Source organism: Giraffa tippelskirchi, chromosome X (genome assembly GCF_054371585.1).
Source record: "Giraffa tippelskirchi isolate mGirTip1 chromosome X, T2T-mGirTip1v1.2.pri, whole genome shotgun sequence".
NCBI classification, from domain to species: Eukaryota; Metazoa; Chordata; class Mammalia; order Artiodactyla; family Giraffidae; genus Giraffa; species Giraffa tippelskirchi.
In genome coordinates, this window is record NC_137289.1 from 33,230,344 (window position 1) to 33,256,735 (window position 26,392).

The following is a 26,392-nucleotide window of genomic DNA, read 5'->3' on the forward strand; positions in this document are numbered from 1 at the left end:
AACATACAAAAATGCACATATTTAATATATACATTTTGATGCGTTTGGACATATATACAAAACCATGAAACCATCACAATGTTGTTATTTGTTTTAAGAGAAGAAATAATCTGGTTTTTCTAAAGATTCTATTTATTTATTTGTCTGCACTGGGTCTTTGTTGCGGCAGGGCAGATCTTCCATCTTCATTGCAGTATGTGGGCTCTTTAGTTGCAGCATGTGAACTCTTAGCTGCTGTGTGTGGCATCCAGCTCCTTGACCAGGGTTCCAACCCGGGCCCCCAGCATTGGGAGTGCAGAGTCCCAGCCACTGAACCACCAGAGAAGTCCCAATGCTGGTATTTTTAAATCCAGAGTTTACTGCGGTTTTCTTTGGGCACAGTGGCATGGCCAAGGGCTGGGGAGAGCCAGTTCCATAAGGTTCTGTGCCTGGATGCTCCCCCTCCCCATTCTTCAGTCAGTCCCTCCTTCCTCTGGGATAGGCAACTGGAGAAGACTCTCTTCCTCTGCCAGCAAATGACCCCCTCCTCCACCCCAACCCCCAGCTACAAGGGGAACTTGGCTGAGGGCCTTCTCCTTCTCCTCACAAACCCTTTCCTGGGTGGTTTCTACCTGGGAATTCCATTTGAAGAAGAAAGGCAAGGTCTTCCTGCTTCTTTTAAATAATGTGATTATCCTGCATCAGTGCTCAGGGACCACTCCTCCTGGCTTCAGGCAGCACTCAACCAAGAGCCTTCTTTGCAGTAGTAAATTAGCTGGAACCCAGGTTCTCTCCAGGATGTTGAAGGTGACAGGATATATCTGAAGGCCACATGATCAGCTCTGAGCTGGGGAGGGAGGGCTATGGTTTCCACCTCTGGGAGAGGGGAGGGAGAGGGAAGAGTCTTACACTGGCCTAGACAGAGTCTCTTGCATTTCCTCTACAGAGCCAGGAACTCCCCCTCCCACTAGAGTGGTTTCTATCTGCGCCGCCCCCAACCCCACATACCCTCCACAAAAGGGAAAGCGGGGAACAGAACTATGAGAGAATCAGGTTAACACCCAGCTCCCTCTTCTCCATAAAGCCCTATGAGCTGCCCCTGTAGAAGTGGCCCTTGGGGTCCTTGCCTCTGACCTCATCACCATGAATGTGGCTCAGGCCTGCCTGGGAACACACTCTCCTCCCTTGGAGACTCACGCCACCCGTCTTGCACATCTCGGTGGTCCCAGTGGGGCAGAGAGGGGGGAGGATGGGTGTTGGAGATGAGGGTGGAAGAGAACGGATGCGTCTGTGTACACTCCTCCTGAGCACCTGGGAAACGTCGGAGATGTGCGTGGCCTACTGATGGTGACTGTGGCTCAGCAGTTTCCATCAGATGCACTAACCCATGTGACACACAGAACAAATATGCAGAGAATTCACAACTTTATTGAAAATACAGAAAACGTGCCCTAAAATAGTGGGACAATGTCTTGCCACTTGTATTTAACACACTGGCAGGCACTGGGGGAAGTGTGCTTGTTGGTGAGGTATCAGAACTTCAATCTAGCTCAAGGGCACTTTGGAAAAAGCTGTCACGGAGACCGTTCAAGAGGAACCAGGGCTCCAGAAAGGCCATCGGTGGTAGGGGACCAGGCCAGGCCACGTGAGCACAGACAGAGTGAATGAAGGGTAGAAGAACCCAGGGCAGAGGAGGCAGAAACAGAGGGGGACGAGCGGCATGGCAACAACCGCAGCTTTTTCGTCAGCTCCAGGGGAATCAGCATCAGGGGCATCGGCTCCAGGGGCATCAGCTCCAGAAGGACCCAGACCCAATTCGGCTCCTGAATGAGGATGGTGATGCAGGGTCCACCCCAGTTGCTGACCACAGGGTGGGCCGGGAGGAGAGGGGACACATCTCTGAACCTCAGTGCTCTCTGGCATTTCCTCCACTTGGCCCTTCTAGGCTTAAACCACACCTCCAATCAGAGGAAAAAAGGGGCTGCATTAGTACATGGAGCAGTTAATGTCAGACAGGAAAAAACGGAGCAGGGAACTCTCGGTGCCTTGAAGATGGGAAACTGCACCAGGAGAAGAAGCTATTTCCTTCTGGTTAAAAGTTTTTAGGACATTTACTTAAAGGCCCTGCCATCAGTCCCCCACCCCACCCCCAGCAAGTGAGCACCGACGATGTGCCTGGCTCTGGACTGGCTTATGGCCTCGTCTGTCCCCCCACCTATTACTATTCCTGCCCCTAACCCCACTCACTAGGCAGGTGCGCCTTCGTGATGGGGGAAGTTGAGCACAGGATAAAGTGGGTGCCTTTTAAAATCATACTGAGAGGAACGGGACCCATTTTGAATGACCCATCTTTGGTGCACAGTAAATAATCAATAGGCGCGGGCTGGATTTGTAAATAAAAGCTGTCCTCGGGGACCGATGCGATGGTCATAGAGACAGAGCTGGTGTTGCCAGGGAGGTTTGGTCGTGGGGGCCCAGGCACTCTGTGGCTCGTCTGCTGACACCAGTGGAGCTGAAGCCCTGGACACCGCCTTAGTACTAGACTGCAGATCAGAGAGGTTTAGACTGCTGCTGCTGCTGCTGCTGCTTAGTGGCTTCAGTCCTGTCCGACTCTGGGCGACCCCATGGACTGCAGCCTGCCAGCCTCCTCTGTCCATGGAACAAACTTCGCCCAAATTGACCGACATTCTTAAATCTTGGCCAGCCAAGAGATGGGGGCGGGGGGAGGAGGCAACCACTGTTGTCTTTCTCAGTTCTGCACTCTCCAGCCCGTCCCAACCTCCAAACCTGCCTGCGCTCAGGACCCAGTCAGCTCCCTCTGCTCTGGGTGTGGCTGCAAGGCCTTGGACCAGAGTCTCTGGTTCCCAGCATGGCCCTGCTCTCTAGGCACTGCCACTCAACCAGCAGGGCCCCATCGTCCCCTCATGCTTAAGGCAAGAGGGTGCAACCTGCATATTAGGAAGATAATCGACAACCACCCGGGTCAGGATTCACAAAATGGCTCCTTCTGAAATATGAGCCAACTCTTAACAACTGAAAGAAAAACCTGTGCTGTGGGTGCCACTGCTCCCTCAGCATCCCACTTATTGGAATTACATCATATTTAATAGTTTTGCATGTTTTCACACCGCAAATTTTACATGAAACCAAGGGCCTCCTGCTCTCTACCGCCTCATTTTTCCTCTCCCATCCTTAGTATCTGGGCTCTTCTGATGCATGAATATGTAGTCTTAAGGAGCCAGATTAATAGAGCTCCTTTTGAAGGGGGAGATAAGAGTGTACCAGGGATCAAATCTGCATAAAGATAAGCAAAATGCAAAACTGGCTAACTGAAGTTCTGGCGGCTACTACTTCCATATTCCCAGTACTGCTTTCATAGAGTAACTCTTGCTGTGTGTGAAAACAAGGGGAGATGTCTATTAAATATTTCTTTGGGAAATTCGTGCCATAGAATTTGGAAATAGGTGGGAACATTCTCTCTTTTCCCTTAGTTGTTTCCTGTGGGTCCTTTTCCCTTCAGAGCTCCACTAAGAGACCACTATGTAAACCCAGGAGAAGCATGTCACCAAAACTTCAGGTTTTCTTTCCCAGTGAGCTTGCTTTGCCTGCATGAAAGAGCAGAGGCCCGGGCCTCCCAAGCCCTGGCCAGACCTGACTGTGATCCTAGTCCCTGGCCTTAGGCTCCCAGCCTTGCTTTCCAGACCTCCCCACCCCAACCAGGTCTGCAGCCCGCATCCATCACCACCCTCACACAAGGGCTCTGCAGCAAAGTGAATAATAATACCTTCCTGATTTTTCTTCCTTCCTTCCTTAATTTTCTACTTTAAAAAAATATTCCCTTGATACAACTTACTCTGTTCTAAAAACAACTATTCAGTTTCTGTGCCTTGAGGTACCGAGTAGTCGTTACCATCTAAGTAAATGGGCAAGTACTTCGAATTAACACAAGGAAGCTACTGGCTTGGAGCCATGGACCATGGGCCATCAGAGAGAGATTCTTCAAAACCAATCCCTGAAAATAGTACGAAAAGGGCAGAAAAAAATCCTTAGCCATTAGAAATTGCTCAAAATAATATTCACTGATACATCTGGCAGTTTCATAATGTTGCATATATGCAGTATCTCCAATAAATATATTGATAGTGTCCAATTTTCTCAAACTCACCTTTCTAGGTCAGTGGAAATTTATTCAACTTATTTTAAGATATATTTTAGACAAATTCCTAAGGGTTGCACATCTTTCCTCCATCTCCATCATAATGCACAACCGACTATGTTAGCAAAGTTTTCAGACTGCACATCAAACAATTTCAGAAAATTAAAATTTACAGCTGAAACTCTACACTGCTCTGAGTGAGTGTGAGTATGTGTCTGCTCAGTTGTGTCTGCCTCTTTGCGACCCCAGAGAGCCTGCCAGGCTCCTCTGTCCATGGTATTTTCCAGGCAAGAATACTAAAGCAGGTTGCCATTTCCTTCTCCAGGAGGTCTTCCTAAAACAGGGATGGAACCCCCGTCTCTTGTGTCTCCTGCGTTGCTCTACCAAACACACAAAAACAACAGCAGGAGGATCGGGCACTTGGAATTGTAAATTATCCCCCTCCCCATCAGTCTCAGCTAAACTAAACGTACATTTGTTGCTCATATGTTGCGTCCTGAGGTGAATTATTCCCTTACCCAAATGCCTGAATACTTGAAAATTCACTCCTTGCAGAAAGAGCTGATGCCTGGCTTACGTATTTTAGATAATTTAGTATACTTGGACCCCCTTTGTGTGCTGAGTCACTCAGTCGTGTCCAACTCTTTGTGACCTCGTGGACTGTAGCCCACCAGGCTCCTCTGTCCATGGGGATTCTCCGGGCAAGAATACTGGAGTGAGTTGCCACTCAAGGGGTGGACCCCCTTATAACCCAGCTATTTGGTGCATTAATTTGAATAATTCCTAAGTCAGACTCAGTCCCAACATGAGTCCACAGAGAATTGCCCCTAAAGGATATCAGTGTTAGAAGGAGTTTACTTTACTGAAGTTCCCAAAGCCCCAGAAGTTCCAATCTTACTTCCCAAACATAGTGAAGGCTACAAAAACAAACCAACGTGAGAATGTCCAGGACAAGGTATCCAGTTCCTGAAGTGGGTTTTAGAAGAGCTGTTACGCAAAAGTGCTTTTTCCCAGTTTATTCACCTGCATTCTATCTTCAGTCACTCCCATGCGTCTTGCAAGGTCCTGTCTGAGGGGGAATAATTACAAACATTCAGCATTTGACATTATGCATGAAATGAAATGTATGTTGTACATTTCTCACTATTTAAAATATTTATTCAGAGTAGCCAAGATAACAGCATAGGAAAACTCTGAGCTCACTTCCTCCCTTGGGCACACCAAAATTACAACTATATACAGAGAAGCTCTTGATGAGAATGACCTGAAAGGTGAGCAGACAAGATCTTCCACAACTACAGCTATAAAGAAGGAAACACGATAAGATGGACAGGAAGGGTGGAGAAGGGGTATAGTCAAGACTCACACCCACAGGTCGGAAACCCATATGTGCAGTGCTTAGTCGCTCACCGGTGTCCCACTCTTTGCGATGCCATGGACTGTAGCCCACCAGGCTCCTCTGCCATGGGGATTCTCCAGGCAAGAAAACTGGAGTGGATTGCCAAGCCCTCTTCCAGGGGATCTTCCCAACCCAGGAGTCGAACCCAGGTCTCCCGCATTGCAGGGGGACTCTTAACCATCTGAGCCACCAGGCAACCCATATACAGGAAGATAATTATAATTGAAGAGATTTACCACAAGAAGCAAGGGGTCTGAGCACACTAGATTTCCTAGCCTGGGGTCCTGAGCCGGGAAGATAAGCTCTCGGAACATTTGGCTTTGAAGGCCAGCAGGGCTTCCTTTCAGGAGACCCGGGGGCTGTGAGAAATTGAGACTCCACTCGGAAAGGATGAACCCAAAATCTCACATGCTCCAGGACCCAGGGCAGAAGCAGTGATTTGAAAGGAGCCTCGGTCAGACCTGCCTGTGGATCCGGAGAATCTCCTGAAGAGGCAGGAAACAACTACCGCTCACCCTGGGGACAAAGACGCTGGCAGCAGCCAGTTTAAGGTGCTCGTTGGACCGTGAGGACTCTGCTGCTGGCAAGGGCCATTTTGAAATCTTCCCTCTAGACTATTAGTACTGTGACCCAGCCCTCCCACCAGTCTATTGGCACTAATCCCGACACACCCCAAACCAAGCAGCTAGCCAGGCAGGGACACAGCCTCACTCACCAACAAGTCAGTTGCCATAGGACCTCCTGAGTCCCCAGTCACCCAAGAACCAGACTTGCCCGCCAGAGGTCCCAGGACCCAGCCCCAAACACCAGTGGGGCCAGCAGCCTCTGCACTAGGCAACGCCTGGTAACCAACAGACCTGGGGTCCACCCATGGTAGTCAGCCCACCACAACAGAAGGGCTCATGCAGCCCATACAGAAAGCACCCCTGGAGCATATAGCTCTCTCTGACGACCGGAGGAAGTGACACAGTATATTTAATGTGATCAAAGGAAAAAATCTACAACAAAGAATACTCTACCTGGAAAAGCTATCATTCAGAGTTCAAGAAGAGATAAAGACTTTTAGAGACAAGCAAAAGCAAAGTGTTCGACACCACAAAACATGCTTTAAAAGAAATGTTAAAGGAACTTCTCTAAGCAAAAAAGAAAAAGGCTATTAATACAAATAAGAAAAGAGTAAAAAGTAAAGTTATAAGCTTTTACACAGCAAAGGAAGCCATAAAGAAAACGAAAGTCCATAGGGTTTACGAAATAGTAGAAAATATTTGTGAATGATGCAATCGACATGAGCTTAACTTTCAAACACTTCATACAACTCAATAACAGCAACAAAAAACAACCCAATCAAAAAATGAGAAGACTAAATAGACATTTCTCCAAAGAAGACATGTATGTGTGTGTGTGCACACATGTGCTCTATTGTGTCCAACTCATTGTGAATGTGTGGGACTGGAGCCTGTCAGGCTTCTCTGTCCATGGAATTTCCAAGCCAAGAATCCATGGGGTCACAAAGAGTTGGACACAACTGCGCATGCGTGTGCCCGCACACACACACACACACGCACACACACACACACGCGTCTTCTTTGGAGAAATCTCTCCTTTGGTCTTCTGCCCATTTTTTGATTGGGTTGGGTTTTTGTTGTTGTTTTTATTAAGTTGTATGAGCTATTTCTGTATTTTGGAAATTAAGCCCGCCCAGACATTTCTTCAAAGAAGACATATAGATGGCCATCAGGCACGTGAAAAGATTCTCAACACTGCTCATCCCACATCTGGGCATATATCTAGAAAAGAGAAAAACTCTAATTAGAAAAGATACACACACACCGATGTTCATAGTGGCACTGTTGACAACAGCTAAAACATGGAAGCACCCTAAGTGTTCATCAACAGATGAATGGATAAAGATGTGGTATGTATATGCAATGGAATATTACTCAGCCATAAAAAGAATGAAATTCTGCCTTTTGTAACCATGTGGATGGACCTGGATAGTATTAGGCTAAGTGAATTAATTCCAACAAAGACAAACACCGTAAGATATCACTTACATGCAGAATTCAAAAAAAACAGTACACATGAACTTTTTTACAAACAGAAACAGATTCACAGACGTAGAAAACATATTTCTGGTAACCGAGGAGGGGGAATGAATTGGGAGTATGAGATTAACAGATGCACACTACCATATATAAAATAGATAAACAACAAGGATTTACTGTATAGCACAGGGAAGGTTATTCACTATCTTATGATAAACTGTAAAGGAAAAGAATCTGAAAAAGAATACATATACACAACATGTATACGTAAGTATAACCAAAAACACTATCTATATAAACCTCATGGTAGCCACAAACCAAAAATCTATAATGGACACACATACAACAAAAGAGAAAGCAATCCAAACATAACACTAAAGAAAGCCGTCAAATCACAAAGGAAGAGCGCAAAGAAGAAGAAAAGAACAAAAAGAAAAGAATTAACAAAATGGCAGTAAATATATACTTACCAATAATTACTTTAAATATAAATGGAATAAACGCTTCAATTAAAAGACACAGAGTGGCTGACTGGACACAGAAACAAAACCCACGTACATGCTGCCTACAGGAGTCTCCCTTCAGATCTAAAGACTCAGACAAAAAGAGAGAGGATGGAAAAAGGTATTCATGCAAATGTCAATCAAAAGAAAGCTGGGGTAGCAACACTTGTATCAGATAAACTTGTCTTTCAAACAGAGACCATTACAAGAGACAAAGAAAGACTACATAATGAACATGCAATCAGCTCAAGAAGATGTAACAACTGTAAATATATAGGCAGCCAACATAAGAGCACCTAAAATACATACAGTACATACAAACAAACATAAAGGAGAAACTGACAGTAAGCATCACATTCAGGACTTTGCCACCCCACTTACATCAACGGACAGATCATCCAACAGAAAATCCATAAGGAAACACTGACCTCAAGTGACATATTAGACTTAATGGACTCATAGAGCATCCCATCCAAAAGCAGCAGAATACACGTTCACATTTTAGGAATGTCGACATTTTAGGAATCAGTGAACTAAGGTGGACTGGAATGGGTGAATTTAGCTTGGATGGCCATTATATATACTACTGTGGGCAGGAATCCCTTAGAAGAAATGGAGTGGCCATCATAGTCAACAAAGGAGTCCAAAATGAAGTACTTGGATGCAATCTCAAAACCGACAGAATGATCTCTGTTCATTTCCAAGGCAAACCATTCACCATCACAGTAATCCAAGTCTACGCCCCGACCAGTAACGCTGAAGAAGCTGAAGTTGAACGGTTCTATGAAGACCTATAAGACCTTCTAGAACTAACACCCCCCAAAAGATGTCCTTTTCATTATAGGGGACTGCAATGCAAGAGTAGAAAGTCAAGAGATATCTGGAGTAACAGGCAAATTTGGCCTTGGAGTACAGAATGAAGCAGGGCAAAGACTAATAGAGTTTTGCCAAGAGAACGCACTGGTCATAGCAAACACCCTCTTCCAACAACACAAGAGAAGACTCTACACATGGACATCACCAGATGGTCAACACCGAAATCAGATTGGTTATATTCTTTGCAGCCAAAGATGGAGAAGCTCTATACAGTCCGCAAAAACAAGACCAGGAGCGGACTGTGGCTCAGATCATGAACTCCTTATTGCCAAATTCAGACTTAAATTGAAGAAAGTAGGGAAAACTACTACACCATTCAGATATGACCTAAATTAAATCCCTTAGGATTATACAGTGGAAGTGACAAATAGATTGAAGGGATTAGGTCTGATAGACAGAGTACCTGATGAACTATGGACAGAGGTTCAATGACATTGTACAAGAGGCAAGGATCAAGATCATCCCCAAGGAAAAGAAATGCAAAAAGGCAAAATGGCTGTCTGAGGAGGCCTTAGAAACAGCTATGAAGAGAAGAGAAGCGAAAGGCAAAAGAGAAAAGGAAAGATATACCCATTTGAATGCAGAGTTCCAGCGAATAGCAAGGAGAGATAAGAAAGACATCCTCAGCAATGAATGCAAAGAAATAGAGGAAAACAGCAGAATGGGAAAGACTAGCGATCTCTTCAAGAAAATTAGAGCCCGGCGGCCTCTAGGTTGCGGCGGGGAGGGGCCGCGGCGGCGGGCGGAGCCCTCGGAGCCAGCCTCCAGGGCGCGGGTGTCCGCGCCGCCGCCTGGCCCGCCGCCTGGCCCGCCGCCCGGGTCGGGTGAGGTGGGGGCCGTGCACGGCTCTGGTCCCCCCCGGCCCGTCCCCCTCCGGACCGGGGCGCGCCGCCCGGTGGCTCTCCGTCCGCTCCTCGCTCCTCACGCAGCCCCTCCGCACGACCCCGAGCGGAGGCGCCGAGAGAAAGTGAGGAAGAGCAGGCTGCGGGAGGGCCTGGATTTGCTAGTGGAACTAGGTTTTTCCCGAAAGAGGTGACAGAATAACTGAGAAGAATCTGCTGGACTGTGGAGTCCAGTCCTGAGCTCAGTAGGGAAATAGCAAGCTCATCTATAACCAGATCTACAGCATATACTTTTTTTAAGAATCAACATTGAGCAATTTTCTGAAAGTAAACCATGAAAGCCCTCTTGGAGGCCGCACACCTGTCTGCGAACTTGAACCTGAGAAATGGACGTTTTTTCCATCAGGGTGATCTCCTTCTTCAGCTGAATCATCAGAAGTGGTGAGAAGAAGAGACCCCCTACCCAACCAAACTGCTTCAGACAAATTCAATCAGTCTATCAAGGAATGGAGCTGTGCAGCGTGGCCAGATCACCATCTGCCTGCACCACCACTGAGCTGTCTCTCTAGGACTGCCACCTACATGTAGGCTGCACCCAGTGCAGGGCATCTGGCTGAGGCAGGGGTTGGGAGTGAAATCCTGCTCCATTCACCAAGCCAAGTTTATTGGTGCCTGGCCAAATGATGTGGCTTCTTTTTCTGATTTGCAGCAGTGCACCCTGTACGGTCTAGTGGCATGTCTGACCATCCCCATCCCATACCCCAGTCCTATCTGAGATTCTCTTCCTTACCTCAGATGGATTCAAGATTTTCATGAACAAATTAGGTGTCTTGCAAAAGATGAAACATTTGACCCCAATTGAAATTAATTTCATAGGTGAAGCTCAAAATATTACCATATGTAGGAATTATGTATATATTTATACATGTATGCATATACAGTTAAGTAGATACCATTGTCTATGTATCAGAAGTTAGCACAGTTTAAATGGGTAAATGTTTAAAATAAAACTATTTGGGGTATTTGAAAAAAAAAAAAGAAAGAAAATTAGAGATACCAAGGGAACATTTCATGCAAAGATGGGCTCGATAAAGGACAGAAATGGTATGGACCTAACAGAAGCAGAAGATATTAAGAAGAGGTGGCAAGACTACACAGAAGAGCTATACAAAAAAGTTCTTCATGACCCAGATAACCACGATGGTGTGGATCACTCACCTACAGCCAGACATCCCGGAATTCGAAGTCAAATGGGCCTTAGGAAGCATCACTACAAACAAAGCTAGGGGAGGTGATGGAATTCCAGTTGAGCTATTTCAAATCTTAACAGATGATGCTGTGAAAGTGCTGCACTCAATATGCCAGTAAATTTGGAAAACTCAGCAGTGGCCACAGGACTGGAAAAGGTCAGTTTTTATTCCAATCCCAACGAAAGGGAATGACAAAGAATGCTCAAACTACCACACAATTGCACTCCCCTCTCACGCTAGGAAAGTAATACTCATAATTCTCCAAGCCAGGCTTCAACAGTACGTGAACAATGAACTTCCAGATGTTCAAGCTGGATTCAGAAAAGGCAGAGGAACCAGAGATCAAATAGCGAACATCCGTTGTATCATCGAAAAAGCAAGAGAGGTCCAGAAAAACATCTATTTCTGCTTTAATGACTATGCCAAAGCCTTTGACTGTGTGGACCACAGCAACTCTGGAAAATTCTTAAAAAGATGGGAATACCAGACCACCTGACCTGCTTCCTGAGAAATCTGTATGCACGTCAGGAAGCAACAGTTAGAACTGGACATGGAACAACAGACTGGTTCCAAATCGGGAAAGGAGTAAGTCAAGGCTGTTTACTGTCACCCTGCTTATTTAACTTATATGCAGAGTACATCATGAGAAACGCTGGGCTGGAGGAAGCACACGCTGGAATCAAGATTGCTGGGAGAAATATCAATAACCTCAGATATGCAGATGACACCACCTTTATGGCAGAAAGTGAAGAAGAAATAAAGAGCCTCCTGATGAAAGTGAAAGAGTAGAGTGAAAAAGTTGGCTTAAAGCTCAGCGTTCAGAAAACTGAGTTCATGGCATCTGGTCCCATCACTTCATGGCAAATAGATGGGGAAACAGTGGAAACGGTGGCAGACTTTATTTTTGGGGGCTCCAAAATCACTGCAGATGGTGACTGCAGCCATGAAATTAAAAGATGCTTGCTCCTTGGAAGAAAACTTATGACCAACCTAGACAGCATATTAAAAAGCAGAGACATTACTTTGCCAACAAAGGTCCGTCTAGTCAAAGCTATGGTTTTTCCAGTAGTCACGTATGGATGTGAGAGTTGGACTATAAAGAAAGCTGAGCGCTGAAGAATTGATGCTTTTGAACTGTGGTGCTGGAGAAGACTCTTGAGAGTCCCTTGGACTGCAAGGAGATCCAACCAGTCCATCCTAAAGGAAATCGGTCCTGAATGTTCATTGGAAGGACTGATGCTGAAGCTGAAACTCCAATACTTTGGCCACCTGATGGGAAGAACTGACTCATTGGAAAAGACCCTGTTGCTGGGAAAGATTGAAGGCAGGAGGAGAAGGGGATGAAAGAGGATGAAATGGGTGGATGGCATCGCTGACTCATTGGACATAAGTTTGAGTAAACTCCGGGCTTTGGCGCTGGACAGGGAGGCCTGGCATACTGCAGTCCACGGGATCACAAAGAGTCAGACACGACTGAGCAATTGAACTGAACTGAACTGAACGCGTTCTCAAGTGTACATGGAACATTCTCCACAAAACAAGTCTCAATAAATTTACGAAAATTTAAATGGTATCAAACATCTTTTCCAACTACAGTGCTGTGAGACTAGAAATCAACTACAAGGAAAAAAACTTCAAAAAAAACACAAACACATGGAGGCTAAACAAAATGCTACCGAACAATGAATAAGTCATAGAAGAAATCAAAGATGAAATAAAGAAAAAATCCAGCAACAAATGAAAATGAAAACACAATAATCCAAAGTCTATGGGATACACTAAAAGCAGTTTTCAGAGGGAGGTTTGTAGTAATTCAAGCTTACTTCAGGAAATAAGAAAAATCTCACATAAGCAACCTAACCGCACACCTAAAGGAACTAGAAAAAGGAGAACCAGCAAAACCCAAAGTTAGTACAAGGGAGAAATCATAAAGATCAGAGAAGAAATAAATGAAATAGATTTTAAAATATATAAAATAGCAATGCAAATAAGAGTTGATTCTTTGAAAAGGTAAATAAAATTAATAAATGTTTAGCCAGACTCATCAAGAAAAAAGAGGGTCCAAATCGATAAAATCAGAAATGAAAAAGAAGTTACAATCAACACCACAGAAATACAAAAGATCATAAGAGACTACTATGATCAATTATTTAGACATCAATAAAATGGATAACCTAGAAGAAATTAACAAATTCCTAGACATGTACAGTCTCCCAAGGCTGAAGCAAGAAGAAATAGAAAATTTGAACAGATCAATTACTAGTAATGAAACTGAATTGGAAAATTAAAAAGGATGTATTTATTTTACAGCAGCAGGGATATAGCCAATATCTTATAATAACTTCAAATGAAGGATAATCTATAAACATTTTCAGTCAGTATGTTGCACATCTGAAACTCATAGAATATTTGAAATCAACTACACCTCAATGAAACAGACATCAGTAATCACGAGAGCAATGCAAACCCAAACTACAATGAGATGTCACCTCACACAGGTCAGAATGGCTCTCAAGAAGAAGACTCCAAATACCACATGTTGGAGAGCACGCGGGGAAAGAGAGCGCTTGCGCACTGTTGGCGGGAGTGTAAACCGGTGCAGCCACCGCGGGGAACAGTATGAGGTTCCTCACAAAATTAAAACCAGAACCACCGCATGACCCAGAAATTTCAATCCTGCGCATATATCTGGAAACAAAACAAAACACTACCTCAGAAAGCTACACGCACCCGTGTTCATGCAGCATTATTCACAACAGCCAAGATATGGAGGAAACGTAAGTGTCCATCATCATGCTGCTGCTGCTGCTGCTAAGTCGCTTCAGTCGTGTCTGACTCTGTGCGACCCCATAGACGGCAGCCCACCAGGCTCCGCCATCCCTGGGAGTCTCCAGGCAAGAACACTGGAGTGGGTTGCCATTTCCTTCTCCAGTGCATGAAAGGGAAAAGTGAAAGTGAAGTCGCTCAGTCGTGTCCGACTCTTAGCGACCCCACAGCCGGCGGCAGCCCGCCAGGCTCCTCCATCCATGGGATTTTCCAGGCAACAGTACTGGAGTGGGCTGCCATTGCCTTCGAAACGGATTAAGAAGATAAGGTATAGACATACAATAGAATACTACTCAACGTGACAAAGAATGAAATTTTGCCATCTGCAACAACATAGATGGACTGGGAGGGTATTATGCTTAATGAAATAAATAAGTAGGACAGAGAAAGGCAAATAGTGTATGATATCACTTATATGTGAAATCTAAAAATGAAAACAGACTATTGAATATAACAAAAAAGAAACAAGTCTCATAGAATAAACTAGTGGTTACCAGTGAGGAGAGACAGGAGAGAGGGACAAGTTAGGGGTAGTGGATTAATAAGTACAAACTGCCATCTATAAAATAAATAAGCTACAAGGATATATGGCACAATCCAGGGAATATAGCCAATATTTCATAAGAACTATAGTGGAGTACAACCTTTAAAAATTGTGACCTCGCCTTCTCCCACGGAGTCCAGGAGTCTGTTCTTTATGTCTGTGTCTCTTTTGCTGTGTCAGAGAAATCGTGACATCTTTAATCTACCACAGATCCCAATATTCGATGTGTATAATCCTAATCATTGTAACATGTTTTTTTTTAAAGCAGAAAAAATTGGAAATAACCTGAACATCCATCACTGGAATTAAATAAGTTTAAATTATCTTAGTAAGTTAGTTTAAATTTATAAAATTAAATACTATGCACCCATTAAAAACAATGGGGATATTTTTAATAAAATATTATAAAAATATTACCATGAGATATTTTGAGTAAAAAAAGCACAGGTTAGTATGTGTGTAGTATGGTACCATCTGTGTGAAAGGAGGAAAATAAAATGCATTTGTATTTACTTGTATTTGCACGAAACAGCTATGGAATATGCATTCTTGTTGGGGGTGATATCACCACTGAAGGGGTAAAAATTGGTTCTTGTGTGGGAGGAATCTGAATATTTTTATGTAAGGAGCACAGTTATATGTAGAGTACAAAAACAGATACACAGTATACCTGTGTATTCAAATTAAAGGAGGAGCCAATAATCAGGAAGAAATGTCTTCAAAGCCTCCTCAGGAGAGTGACGATGCAAAAAGGTTTGCGGAAAAAAAAGGATGAGAGACATCCTTTTCTAGAAGGATGTAAAGAAATGAGTCCAGATGGCTGTCTGAGAGAGCAGAAATGAGTTACTGGGAAAAGGAAGGGACAAGAGAATAAGGATGTTCAGTGTGTTCTCGTTCATATTTTTAGTGTTGGAATCATGCGACAATAGCATCTATCTAACTTTAAAAAACTGTTGTGTGAAAATTGTATAAATCTTAATTATGCTGAATTGGGTAAAAAAAAGATACAAGCTTTTGGTTATAAGAAGAATAAGTACTAGTGATGTAGTATACACATGATGACTATAGTTAATACTCCCCTATGATGTATATGAAAATTAAGAGAATAAATCCTAAGAGTTCTCATTACAAGGAAGAAAATACTTTTTGATATCTATGTGAGATGATGAATGTTCACTACATTTATTGTGAACATGTAATCATTTCATGATGTATATAAGTGAAAGCATTATGCTGTGTACCTTAAACCTGTACAGTGATATATGTCAATTTTATCCTAATATATCTGGAAGAAAAAAATTGAAAAAATAAAATAAAATAAAATAAACAGTAACTCTTTCATGAAATTGTAAGAGATATTAAATTACAAGATATAACATATAGTATAATGGTGCTAGATTCATAGGACAACTATGTAATATAAATTATATCTGATTACAATGATCATAATCTGGTTACAATCATTGATTATATCTGGCTTTGTTATCAATGTTATTTTCACATGCTATGTGAGTACCATATTTCTGAGAGTTTCTCTAAATTATCTCTTTTGCCTTTCCATTAATATCCAGTACAATATTATCACCTAAATCTTAAATAATTCTCAAATATGTCCTCTCCTCCATATCAGAGTTGCTGCTGCCTTTGTGTAGGCTATAATCTTCCAATGGTATTATAAAAATAAGCTCCTAATTCTATTTTGCAATTATCTAAACTTGATATAGAGTTTTATGTCTTCATATCTTTGCCCTAGAAGCATCTTTAGACAACATCATCAACTCTGTTGTATGGTTATATATTGATTCTGCCCAATATGTAGCAGTAAATATAAAAACAGAAATGATAGTTTAACTGGCTTGTATATAAAACTGTTCATTTTTTTAATGCAGAAATTTTCTTCACAAAGATAAATATATTATTGTGATATTCTGATACTATTGTTTTTATTAAAAAACACAATTCTAAATAAATACTTTGAAATCAAAAAAAATTGTGAATCACTATGTTGTACGCCTAAAACTTACATAATATTGTATATCAACTATTCTTCAATTTTTTAAAAAAGGTAACTTTCAAGTCTCCACCAAAAGTCTATTAGAACTAATAAATGAATTCAGTAAAGTTTCAGGATTCAAGATTAATATATAGAAATGTGTTGCTTTTCTATACACTTAATAATAAGCTATCAGAGAAAGCAAGAAAACAATCCCATTTAAAATAGCATTAAAAAGAATAAAATACCGAAGAATAATCGTAACCAAGGAGGTTTGGTTTCACCAAAGGAAGCGCAATACACTTTCACCAAGTGAAAGACCTATACTCTGAAAACCATCAAACCCTGCTGAAGGCATTTAAAAATTATACCAAGAAATGCAAAGATAATCTATGTTCTTGGACTGGAAGAACTAATATCGCTAAAATGTCCATAAAACCCAAAGCAATCTACAGATTTAATGCAATTCCTATCAAAATACATGGCAGGGAAGGAAATCAAAAAAAAGAGGGGCTGTGTATATGTATAGCTCACTCATTTTGCTATACTGCAGAAACTAATACAACATTGTAAAGCAACTATACTCCAATGAAAATTAACTAAAAAACAAAAAGAACCTACAAAAAAGTGGAATATATGACATTGTTCACCCTACAATAAATTCACCCAAAAAAGAAATAACCCTGAAATTTATATGAAACCCTCAAAAGACCCCCAAATGGCCAAAGTAATCTTGAGAAAAAAGAACAAAGCTAGAGGTCTCACACTCCCTGGCTTCAGACTATACCACAAAGCTATAGTCATCAATGCACTTCCCTGGCAGTCCAGTGGTTAAGACACCTGACACCGCCCTTTCACTACAGGGGGCTTGGGTTCCATCCCTGGACAGAGAAGATTCTGAATGCCATGGGGTGCGGCCAAAAAAAACCCCAAAAAACACCTCAGTACGGTACTGGCATTAAAAAAACACATACACTAGAACAGACTAGAGAGTCCAGAAATAAACCCAAGCGCTGCTGCTACTGCTGCTAAGTCGCTTCAGTCGTACTTATCGTCAATTACTCTATGACAAAGCAGGGAAGAACATACAATAAGGAAAAGAGTCACTTTAATAAGTGGTGCTAAGAATACTGGACAGCTGCGTGTAAAAGAAATTAGAACATTTTCTCACAGAACATTAAAAAATAAACTCAAAATGGATTAATGACCTAAAGGTAAGACCAGATACTATAAAACTCCTAGAGGAAAACATAGGCAGAACACTCTTTGACATAAATCACAGCGATAATTTTTGGGATCTGTCTCCTAAGGCAAAAGAAATAAAAGCAAAAACAAACAAATGAGACCTAATTAAACTTAAAAGCTTCTGCACAGCAAAGGAAACCATATACAAAGCAAAAGGACAACCTACTGGACGGGAGAAAATTTTTGCAAAGGATATTACTGACAAGGGGTTAATATCCAATATTTATAAAAACAGGTCGGGCTTCCCTCATAGCTCAGTTGGTAAAGAATCCACCTGCAATGCAGGAGACCCTGGTTCTATTCCTGGGTCGGGAAGATCTGCTGGAAAAGGGATAAGCTACCCACTTCAGTATTCTTAGGCTTCCCTTGTGTGGCTCAGCTGGTAAAGAATCCGCCTGCAATGCAGAAGACCTGGATTCGAGCCCTGGATTGGGAAGATCCCCTGGAGGAGGCAAAGGCTACCCACTCCAGTATTCTGGCCTGGAGAATTCCATGGACTGTAGAGTCCATGGGGTCACAGAGTCGGACACAACTGGGTGACTTTCACGCCACTTCATACAACTCAGTATCAAAAAACAAAGAACCTAATGCAAAAATGGGCAAAGACCTGAATAGACATTTTGCCAAAGAAGATACACAGATGGCCAACGGACATATGAAAAAAAAATGCTCAACACTGTTAATCGTCAGAGAAACGCAAATCAAAACCACAATGAGATCACCTCATACCTGTCAAATGGCTATCATCAAAAGGATAACAAATGTTGGCAAGGATGTGGAGAAAAGGGAATCCTACACTGTGGGAATGTAAACTGGTGCAGCCACTATGGAAAACAGTATGGAGGTTTCTCAGGAAAACTCAAATTAGAACTACCATACGATCCAGCGATTCCACTCTTGGGTAAATATCAAAGAAAACGAAAACAGTAATTCAAAATGATATCTGCACCTCAATGTTCATAGCAGCATTATTTACAATAGCCAAAAGATGAAAGCAACCTAAGTGCCCAGTAACAGATAAATGGATAAAGAAGATGTGATATATATATATATATATATATATATATATATATATATATATATATATACAATGGAATACTTCTCAGTCATAAAAATGAATGAAATTCTGCTATTTGTAACAATGTGGATGGACCTAGAGAGTACTATATTTAGTGAAATAAATCAGAGGCAGAAAGACAAACACTGTATGATTTCACTTGCATGTGGAATCTAATATGTGAAACAAATGAAAAAACGTAGCTAAACAGAGACAAAATTATAGATACAGAGAAAAAAAAAGGTGGTTGTCTGAAAGGAGGGGTGGGGGGAGGAGAGAAATAGGGGAAGGGGATTAAGAGGTAAAAACTTCCAGTTACAAAATCAATAACTGTTATGAAATGTACAGTGTGGGGAATATAGTCAATAATTATATAATATCTTTTATGGTGACAGACTTATGGTGATCATTTTTAAATGTATAGAAATAATGGTACACCCATGGCGGATTCATGCCAATGTATGGCAAAACCAATACAATATTGTAAAGTAAAAAAATAGATAAATAAATAAATTTAGAAATAATGAATCACTATGTTGTATAACAGGAACTAACATATTGTTGTAGGTCAGTTACACTTCAAAAGTAATCAAACTGAAAAAAAGAGAGATTAGATTGGCGGTTACCAGAGGGAGTCAGGTGGGGGAACAGGGTGAAGGCAGTCAAAAGGTATAAATGAGATATAGGCAGTTCTGGACACCCAAATCAAGGGGCATCTTGAGTTTGACACTTGAGAAAGGGAGAAATTGGGCTGATTCTTAGAATCAGCAAAAGCCAATCACACAGCAAAAGCCAACTGAACTTGGAGTAATCAAACTGAACAGAAAATACTGAGCCAAAGTTGATGCTATTTACCATCCTTTCTCATTAACTCATCTCCTACCACCATGGAGGTTTCCATGAAACGGTTTGCCTACAGCCTCTCCAATCAGTCCTCCTCTGTCTCTTGCAAGCTTCTGTCACTCTTTCAATATTCCCTAGCTCATTGAGTATTCCACCAGCCATTCAGTTGGGCAAATCAGAAATTCAGATATTTTTCTTAATCATTTCCTTTTACTCCTATGTCCAAATTACCATGAATTGCTATCAATTTTACCTGCTAAATACCTCTTTAATCTGTTCACTTCTATCCATTACCACACCATCACCTCTGGCCTTGCCTACTGAACAGCATCCTAGGATCAAATTTCAGCCACATTCCAGCTGTGTGGATCTTGGGCAAGTCTTTTCACATCTCGGGCAAGTCTCTTCCCGTCTCTGGGCTTCAGTTTTTTTAACAGATTAAGCGGGGATAAAAAACAATAGCTGCCACATTTACATAGGGGTGTGAAGATTCAATGACAATCTGTAGAAAACCCTTTAGGGCAAATGCTTAACACAATAAGTGCAATGAAAAAGATAGCTTTTAAAATCTTATCTGCATTCACAGATACTCAGCAATCCATTCATTCTCCACTCTGTGGCTTGCTTTAGGGACAATTCTACCTCAGGCACAAAATTTAAGGGTAACAAAAAATTCAGGAGTTAAGACAAAGGATGTTCTAACGTAGTATTTGGGCTTCCCTGGGGCTCAGCAGGTAAAGCTTCCTCTTGCAATGCCGGAGACCTGGGTTCGATCCCTGGGTTGGGAAGATCCCCTCGAGAAGCAAACTGCTATCCACTCCAGTATTCTGGCCCGGAGAATTCCATGGACTATACAGTCCGTGGGGTCTCAAAGAGTCTGACACGACTGAGAGACTTTCATTTTCACATTCAATGTAGTATTTACATTAACGCAAATATAATCCATGAATAACTGATGACCAATATTTTAAATCAAAGTAGAATCCAACCGCGCACATGCTCCACCATACCTCCACCGACTCATTTGTTAACTATGGGCCGACAGTTTCCCGACATGACTTATTCAAACTCCCCACCTTAATACTGACTCGATTCCCACCGGGCAGAGCCCTCGCCCCAGGCCCTGGGGTTTTCAACTCCAGAGCTGAGGACAGGGACCCGCTCGCCTCAGCCCGCGCCCCCGGAGCCGCCCGCTTACCGCATGGCCACGCTGAGATACGGAGTGTGGTGGAAAATTCTCTCCAGCTCCTGCAGCTGCTCCAGCGTGAAGGTGGGCCGGGAGACTCGGTGGCGCCTGCCTGCCCCCCTCCGAAACTCGATGGCGGCTCCCCGGCGCTGCTCCTCCCCGCCCTTCTCTCCGCCCTCGCCGCCGCCAGCGCCCGCCTCAGCCTCTAGCTTAGCCTTGGCGTAGCGGCTTTCCCCTTCTGGGGGGCCCGCACCTCCCGCGCCCACATTGCCGCCTTCCTTTTCTTCTCCTTCTTCGTATCCCGCCTCTTTCCCCTCCGCGGCTGCTCCCTGCTCAGGTTCGGACTGAGCCTTCGCCTCCTCTCCGCCTTTTCCAGGAAGCGAGATGTGCTCAGGTTCGGACTGAGCCTTCGCCTCCTCTCCGCCTTTTCCAGGAAGCGAGCTCTGCTCAGGTTCGGAGTGAGCCTTCGTCTCCTCTCCCCCTTCTCCAGGAAGCGAGATCTTCGCGGGCTCAGCCTCTGCAAGAGAAGAAACCCGAAGCCAAAGGTCAGGCCGTCGAGCGAGCCCGCTGAGGAAGAGGAGGGAACCCGCCGCGTCTGAGGAGGAATCCTCCTGCTCGCCCCTCCCTAGGGAAATTCGTTTCCCGGTATCCTCTGAACCGAGTGCCCAGCCTGCCACTGACCGTGCACTTCTTCCCGATTCTCCTTGACCCCCAGCCTGAGGAAGCCCGCAACGACCGCGTCGGTGTCGCTATGGGCATTGTGGCCACGCTGCGGCTGAGGCTTCATGTTCCGACCGCTGTCCAGGAGGCTGTGCCTTCAGCGGAGGCTGTCCTGGGTCTCCCGAGATCCCGGCTCTAGACTCAGGGCTAGAAGCGGCGGCCCGCGATTCGGCACCGTTAGGGCTACACTGGCGTCGGGTCAGGACTAGAGTCCGGATAGACGCCCTCCGGGGGTTTATCGTCGGCTGCTGGGGGTTGGGTCGGCTGAAGTGCGCATGCGGCAGGAGCTTGGTGGTCCTGGCGGCAGGGGGAGGGAGGGAGGAGGAGGTATGGGGGGCAATTCTAGGTGCGCACCACAGGGGGCGCTGGTAGGGAGCATGAGTGAGAGCAGAACTCAGGCCCCCAAGTTGCAACTTAGCTGACCAAGTACTGCGCACTTGGTCCGGCGTCTTCCCAGACCGAGGGCCTGTGCCTGATTTGTGGATGGGAAGAACGGGCCCTCACCCTCGCTCCGTAGATCTTGGAGAAACGTTTGGGGACTAGCTCCTGGCTCAGCCCGCCATATCCAGCAGCCAGTACTAAGCAAGGAGAAGCAATCAAACTAATATGTTCACCCCTTGGTGTCGCCAGGGATTGGTTCTGGGACCCGCCGAGGATACCAAAATCTGCGGATGCTCGAGTCCCATAGCGGGCCCTCCGCATCTGCAGATGTGAAACCCACGGATATGGAGGGCCGTCTGTGTGTCTACAGAAAAAAACCCGTGTATAAGTGGACCAGCTAGGCCTTTGCTTGCTCTGAGTTTTTGCAGTGAGGCTGAAGTCCGAGTCTGCCATACTCCAGCGGTCTCCAGGAGCAGGAGTTCAGGGCTGTGTTTTCTGAGCAGGTGGGGTGCTCAGGTGCGCTATGAAAACAAAACAAAACCCCAGCCCACTCCCTTAAGAAAGGCCCTTAGCCTATTTTAGTAACGAATCCACATCAAATATCAAGTGTGGAAACCTGCACAGTGTTTAGAACACTCAAGGGGTACAGAGAGCACCCCTTCCTTTTGTTTTTGCCTTTGTTGCAACTATGGATTGTGCTACATCTTTATAAACAGCCCCTATTGCTTCTGGCTGTAAATCCTCTAGAGGTATACATGTACCCTGGGGTGGACTCCTGTGGACGTGGCTAAATTACCTGCTTTCTTGCAGCTGCCTCCCCCACCCCCTTATCTCGCCTCATCATGTTTTCTAGAAACCTTCCTGAGCCCTTTCTGAGGAATAAATAAATTTTATTCATTGTCAAATAAAAGAGAGCCAGGCTAGATTGCAGGCTCTATGATTTTTCCTTGAAGAAGTGTTTTATGGATGCCCCAAGGCTTGTTAATATCCTAAATACTGAAAATAACTCCTAACAATGGGCCCTATACTTGACAATGTACTTATCTTGTGTTTTCTTACACAACTGTTTTTGTCAACCCCATTTGAGATCAGAAACTAAATCATTTTTGTGGGCTCCTGAATGTATCATGGGACCAGGTCATCTCACCTACAGTGCCTAACGCATAATACCTTTTGCTTCATGTTTCTGGAGAGTGGCTAAGAAATTAACTAAAAAAGGGGTTGGTGACCAATTCTTTTTCAAAAAGATGGTAAGAGATGGCAATCTGATACCTCTTCCTGATTTTAACCAAGACGTTTCCTCCTCATGTTGGCCCTGGTTGAGTTCAGCAAGCCTCTGCCTCTCTTGGCTGGATATCCTATGCACAATTTTGTCTTAATATTAGTTATCTCATGAGAGACCTATTAGAGTTTTCATCATGATTTGCATTAGACTAGCTAAGAATTCTATGAGAGCTCAGGAAGTGTGTCCCTTTACAGCTCAGATTTCCACAGTGAATTTGTGTTTTCCCAACTGTAGTAACCCATGTGACCCTTGACAAACGTTGCCTTACTTTGGCATCAGTCATGATAGTGTTTTTCTTTAAATTTTACTTAACTTCACACTTTTAAAACCTTAAATACTGAATGGAGCCTCAAGTAATAACCACGAATCATGGTTTGATGTATTAGATTGATGGGAGTGAAGGGCCCTGGAGCCAGATTGTTGGCCTATAAATCCTGGCTGTGCTAACCACTTGCTAGCTAGCTAAATTGTTAGGTTACTCATTCTCACTTAATCTTGGTCTCTACATCTGTGAAACGAGGATAGCAATAGTAACTACCTCACCAGTTTATTGTGAGAATTAACTGAGGTGATAAAAACAAAGTGCTACCAATAGCCATCCTATGCTGCCTTACATTTCTTTTTTTTTTTTTAATATTTATTTATTATTTATTTTGGCTGCACCAGGTCTTAGTTGCAGCACATAGGATCTTCAGTCTTCATTGCAGCATGTAAACCCTTAGTTGCAGTATGCAAGATCTTTAGTTGCAGCATATGGGATCTAGTTCCCTGACCAGGGATTGAACCCGGGCCCCCTACATAGGGAACACAAAGTCTTAGCCACTGGACCACCAGGGAAGTCCCTGTCTTACACTTCTGACTTTAGTCAATTGTATGGTTTATTTATTTATTCACAAAGGTCCATGAGAGAAGAGAGATGATGGTTATTCTCTGGCAGTTGGCAATGAGGACAGAGAGTTTTCTTGAGAACGTGTCGCTGCCATGTTTTTTGTCCCTATGTATGCTTCAGTCAGTAATCCTTTGTTGGCTGCTGTGTTTACAAGGCCCTACCTCAGGCAGTGTGGAGAATGTCATGATTCCAGACACAGCTATTGTGCCATGGGTTCTCACAGTCTGGAGAGAGAGAGATCAGTCCATGTGAGAGAAAGAAGCTGAAAATTCTGGAGACAGAGTGTCCAGCCCTACCATCACTAACTTGCTGTGTGGCTAGAGGTAAATTAACTGACCTCTCTGTGCCTCAGATACCACCTTTGTAGGGGGAGGATCATGATGGTAGCTGCTGGACAGTGTTGTGACATTTACATGAAGGAATACAAGAAAGGTCCATGGTGAGGGCTCAGATAACTTCCGCTGATGCTGAGTTAAGGGGTCGGGACTGACTGGGGGCCTGCACCACGACTGAAGATGCTGGACATGGAGTATCACCCCTGCTCCTGAATGGATATGAGAGTTGGTAAGAATGCCACATGGCCATGCTTGTTCATGCTGGTGACACCGTATGGGAGCTCACTGTGCACCCGGGCCTGACTAATCGATCTTATTGGCCCGAGGAGGGGGCCATCATTCTCTTTAGTTCCTAACCAAGGTAATGGAGGCTCTGAGAGGTTCAGTGACTTTCCCAGGGTTGCACAGCCCAAAGGTAGGGCCAAGATTCACACCTTTGAAAAGACTATTCTTAGCAGCCCGTGGTAGAAGCGGGTTTGGTGTTTGTGGGAAGGGTGTTGTTTGTACCCCATGGGATGGATCAGATACTGGCAGATGCTGAGCAGGTTGTGCTGAGAATCCCAGGGAAAACAGATAGCATGAAAAATAAAATAAAATAATAAAACAGGGAGCTTGATGTTGTAAATCAACTACACTTAAAAAAAAAAAAAAAGGTAGCACGAGCAGCCCCAGGAGGCATGAGTGCAAGCTTGTCTCAGGGAACCCCAACACAGCCAGATGTGGCCAGGTGAGTACAGATAAAGGGTGACTTTTTTTTTAAATTGGCTGTGCTGGGTCTTCAGTGCTGCACGGGCTTTTCTCTAGTTACAGTGCATGGACTTCTCATTGTGGTGGCTTCTCTTGTTGGGAAGCACGGGCTCTAGGGCGAACAGGCTTCAGCAGGTGTGGCACGTAGGGTTCAGTAGCTGCAGCTCCCGGGTTCTAGAGCACAAGCTCAATATTTGTGGCGCACGGGTTTAGTTGCTCCGAAGCATGTGGGATCTTCCTAGACCAGGGATTGAACCCATGTCTCCTGCATCGGCAGGCGGATTCTTTACACTGAGCCACCAGGGAAGACCGAAAGTGTGGCTTTGAGAGGGAGTCAGAAGGAGAGCCTGAAGGTAACACTACCGTGGGTGAGAAATAAAGTTTAAAAGGTAGATTGAGGTCAGAATTATGAAAGGAGTCAGAATGCCAGCATCTGGACACGGATCAGTGTAGTGGTTTTGGTCAGGGGCAGTGATAATGAAATCAGGGTCTTAGGATGTGGAGGAGAGGGGGAGAGTCTCTAACTTGGCTCCCAGCTCAGCTCACTGCATTTATTGCGCTCAGCCACAAGGATGGACACAGCTTCCTGACTTGGAGGCCATGGTTGGCCATCAGGGAAATCATGGGCCTTCTTGAACTTGAATGTAAATTGTTTAATGATATATTTTTCCTTTTTAAAAGATTTTTTAAAGTAAAATTTTCTGGCGTACGTATTTTTTTAATATGTATTTATTTAGTTTTATTTGGCTGTGCCAGGTCTTAGTTGCAGCACACGGGATTTTTAGTTGCAGCACGTGAACTCTTAGTTGCAGTATGTGGGATCTAGTTCCCTGACCAGGGATCGAACCCAGAGCCCCCTGCATTGGGCACATGAATTCTTAGCCACTGGACCACCAGGGAAGTCCCTGAACTTGAATGTAAATTTTAAGAGTGTGTGCACCTTTCATCAGATAAGTAAGGGGGTGCATGATGACACTAACTATCCCCTCCCCAAACACAGACCAGAGTTTTGAGTAAAGATGCCAGGCTTTAGAGTTAGAACACTTGAATCTGGTTTCAGCACACAGCATTGTTCTTTAGTTGCCTTCACACAACCAGAACTTTGGCCCCCAGTTCTTGTCACATGACACTGAGCACGCCTTGTATCTCTCTGAGAGTCGTGTAAAATAGGGTGACTATTGTTATGACTACTACTAGCTAAAATAAAAATCAATCACCTTACAGAATGCTTTTTCTTTTTTCTTTTAATTTTTTAGTTTCTCTCTGTCTGTATTTCACTTAGCATAATGTC

General features: G+C 43.8%; 1 protein-coding gene across 1 annotated transcript; it reads right to left on the reverse strand.

Annotated features, from left to right (window-relative positions):
* Nucleotides 1-1,388: 1,388 nt before the first annotated feature.
* On the reverse strand, nt 1,389-21,769 carry LOC145535510 (uncharacterized). Its single transcript, XM_081563958.1, has 4 exons — nt 21,426-21,769; nt 20,757-21,261; nt 5,159-5,204; nt 1,389-1,937 (listed from the first exon to the last, which is right to left on the reverse strand). Exons 1-4 carry the CDS (start codon nt 21,529-21,531, stop codon nt 1,554-1,556), a joined length of 1,041 nt encoding a protein of 346 aa, XP_081420084.1. The 5' UTR covers nt 21,532-21,769; the 3' UTR covers nt 1,389-1,553.
* Between the last annotated feature and the right edge of the window lie 4,623 nt (nt 21,770-26,392).

Bases quoted from the DNA above. Each gene is read 5' to 3' on its own strand.
- LOC145535510 (XM_081563958.1), bottom strand. From the start codon at position 21,531: ATGAAGCCTCAGCCGCAGCGTGGCCACAATGCCCATAGCGACACCGAC. The intron at 21,262-21,425 runs GTCAGTGGCAGG...CTTCTCTTGCAG, and splicing joins GAATCGGGAAGAAGTGCACG to AGGCTGAGCCCGCGAAGATC. The intron at 5,205-20,756 runs GTAAGCGGGCGG...ATTCCCCCTCAG, and splicing joins TATCTCAGCGTGGCCATGCG to ACAGGACCTTGCAAGACGCA.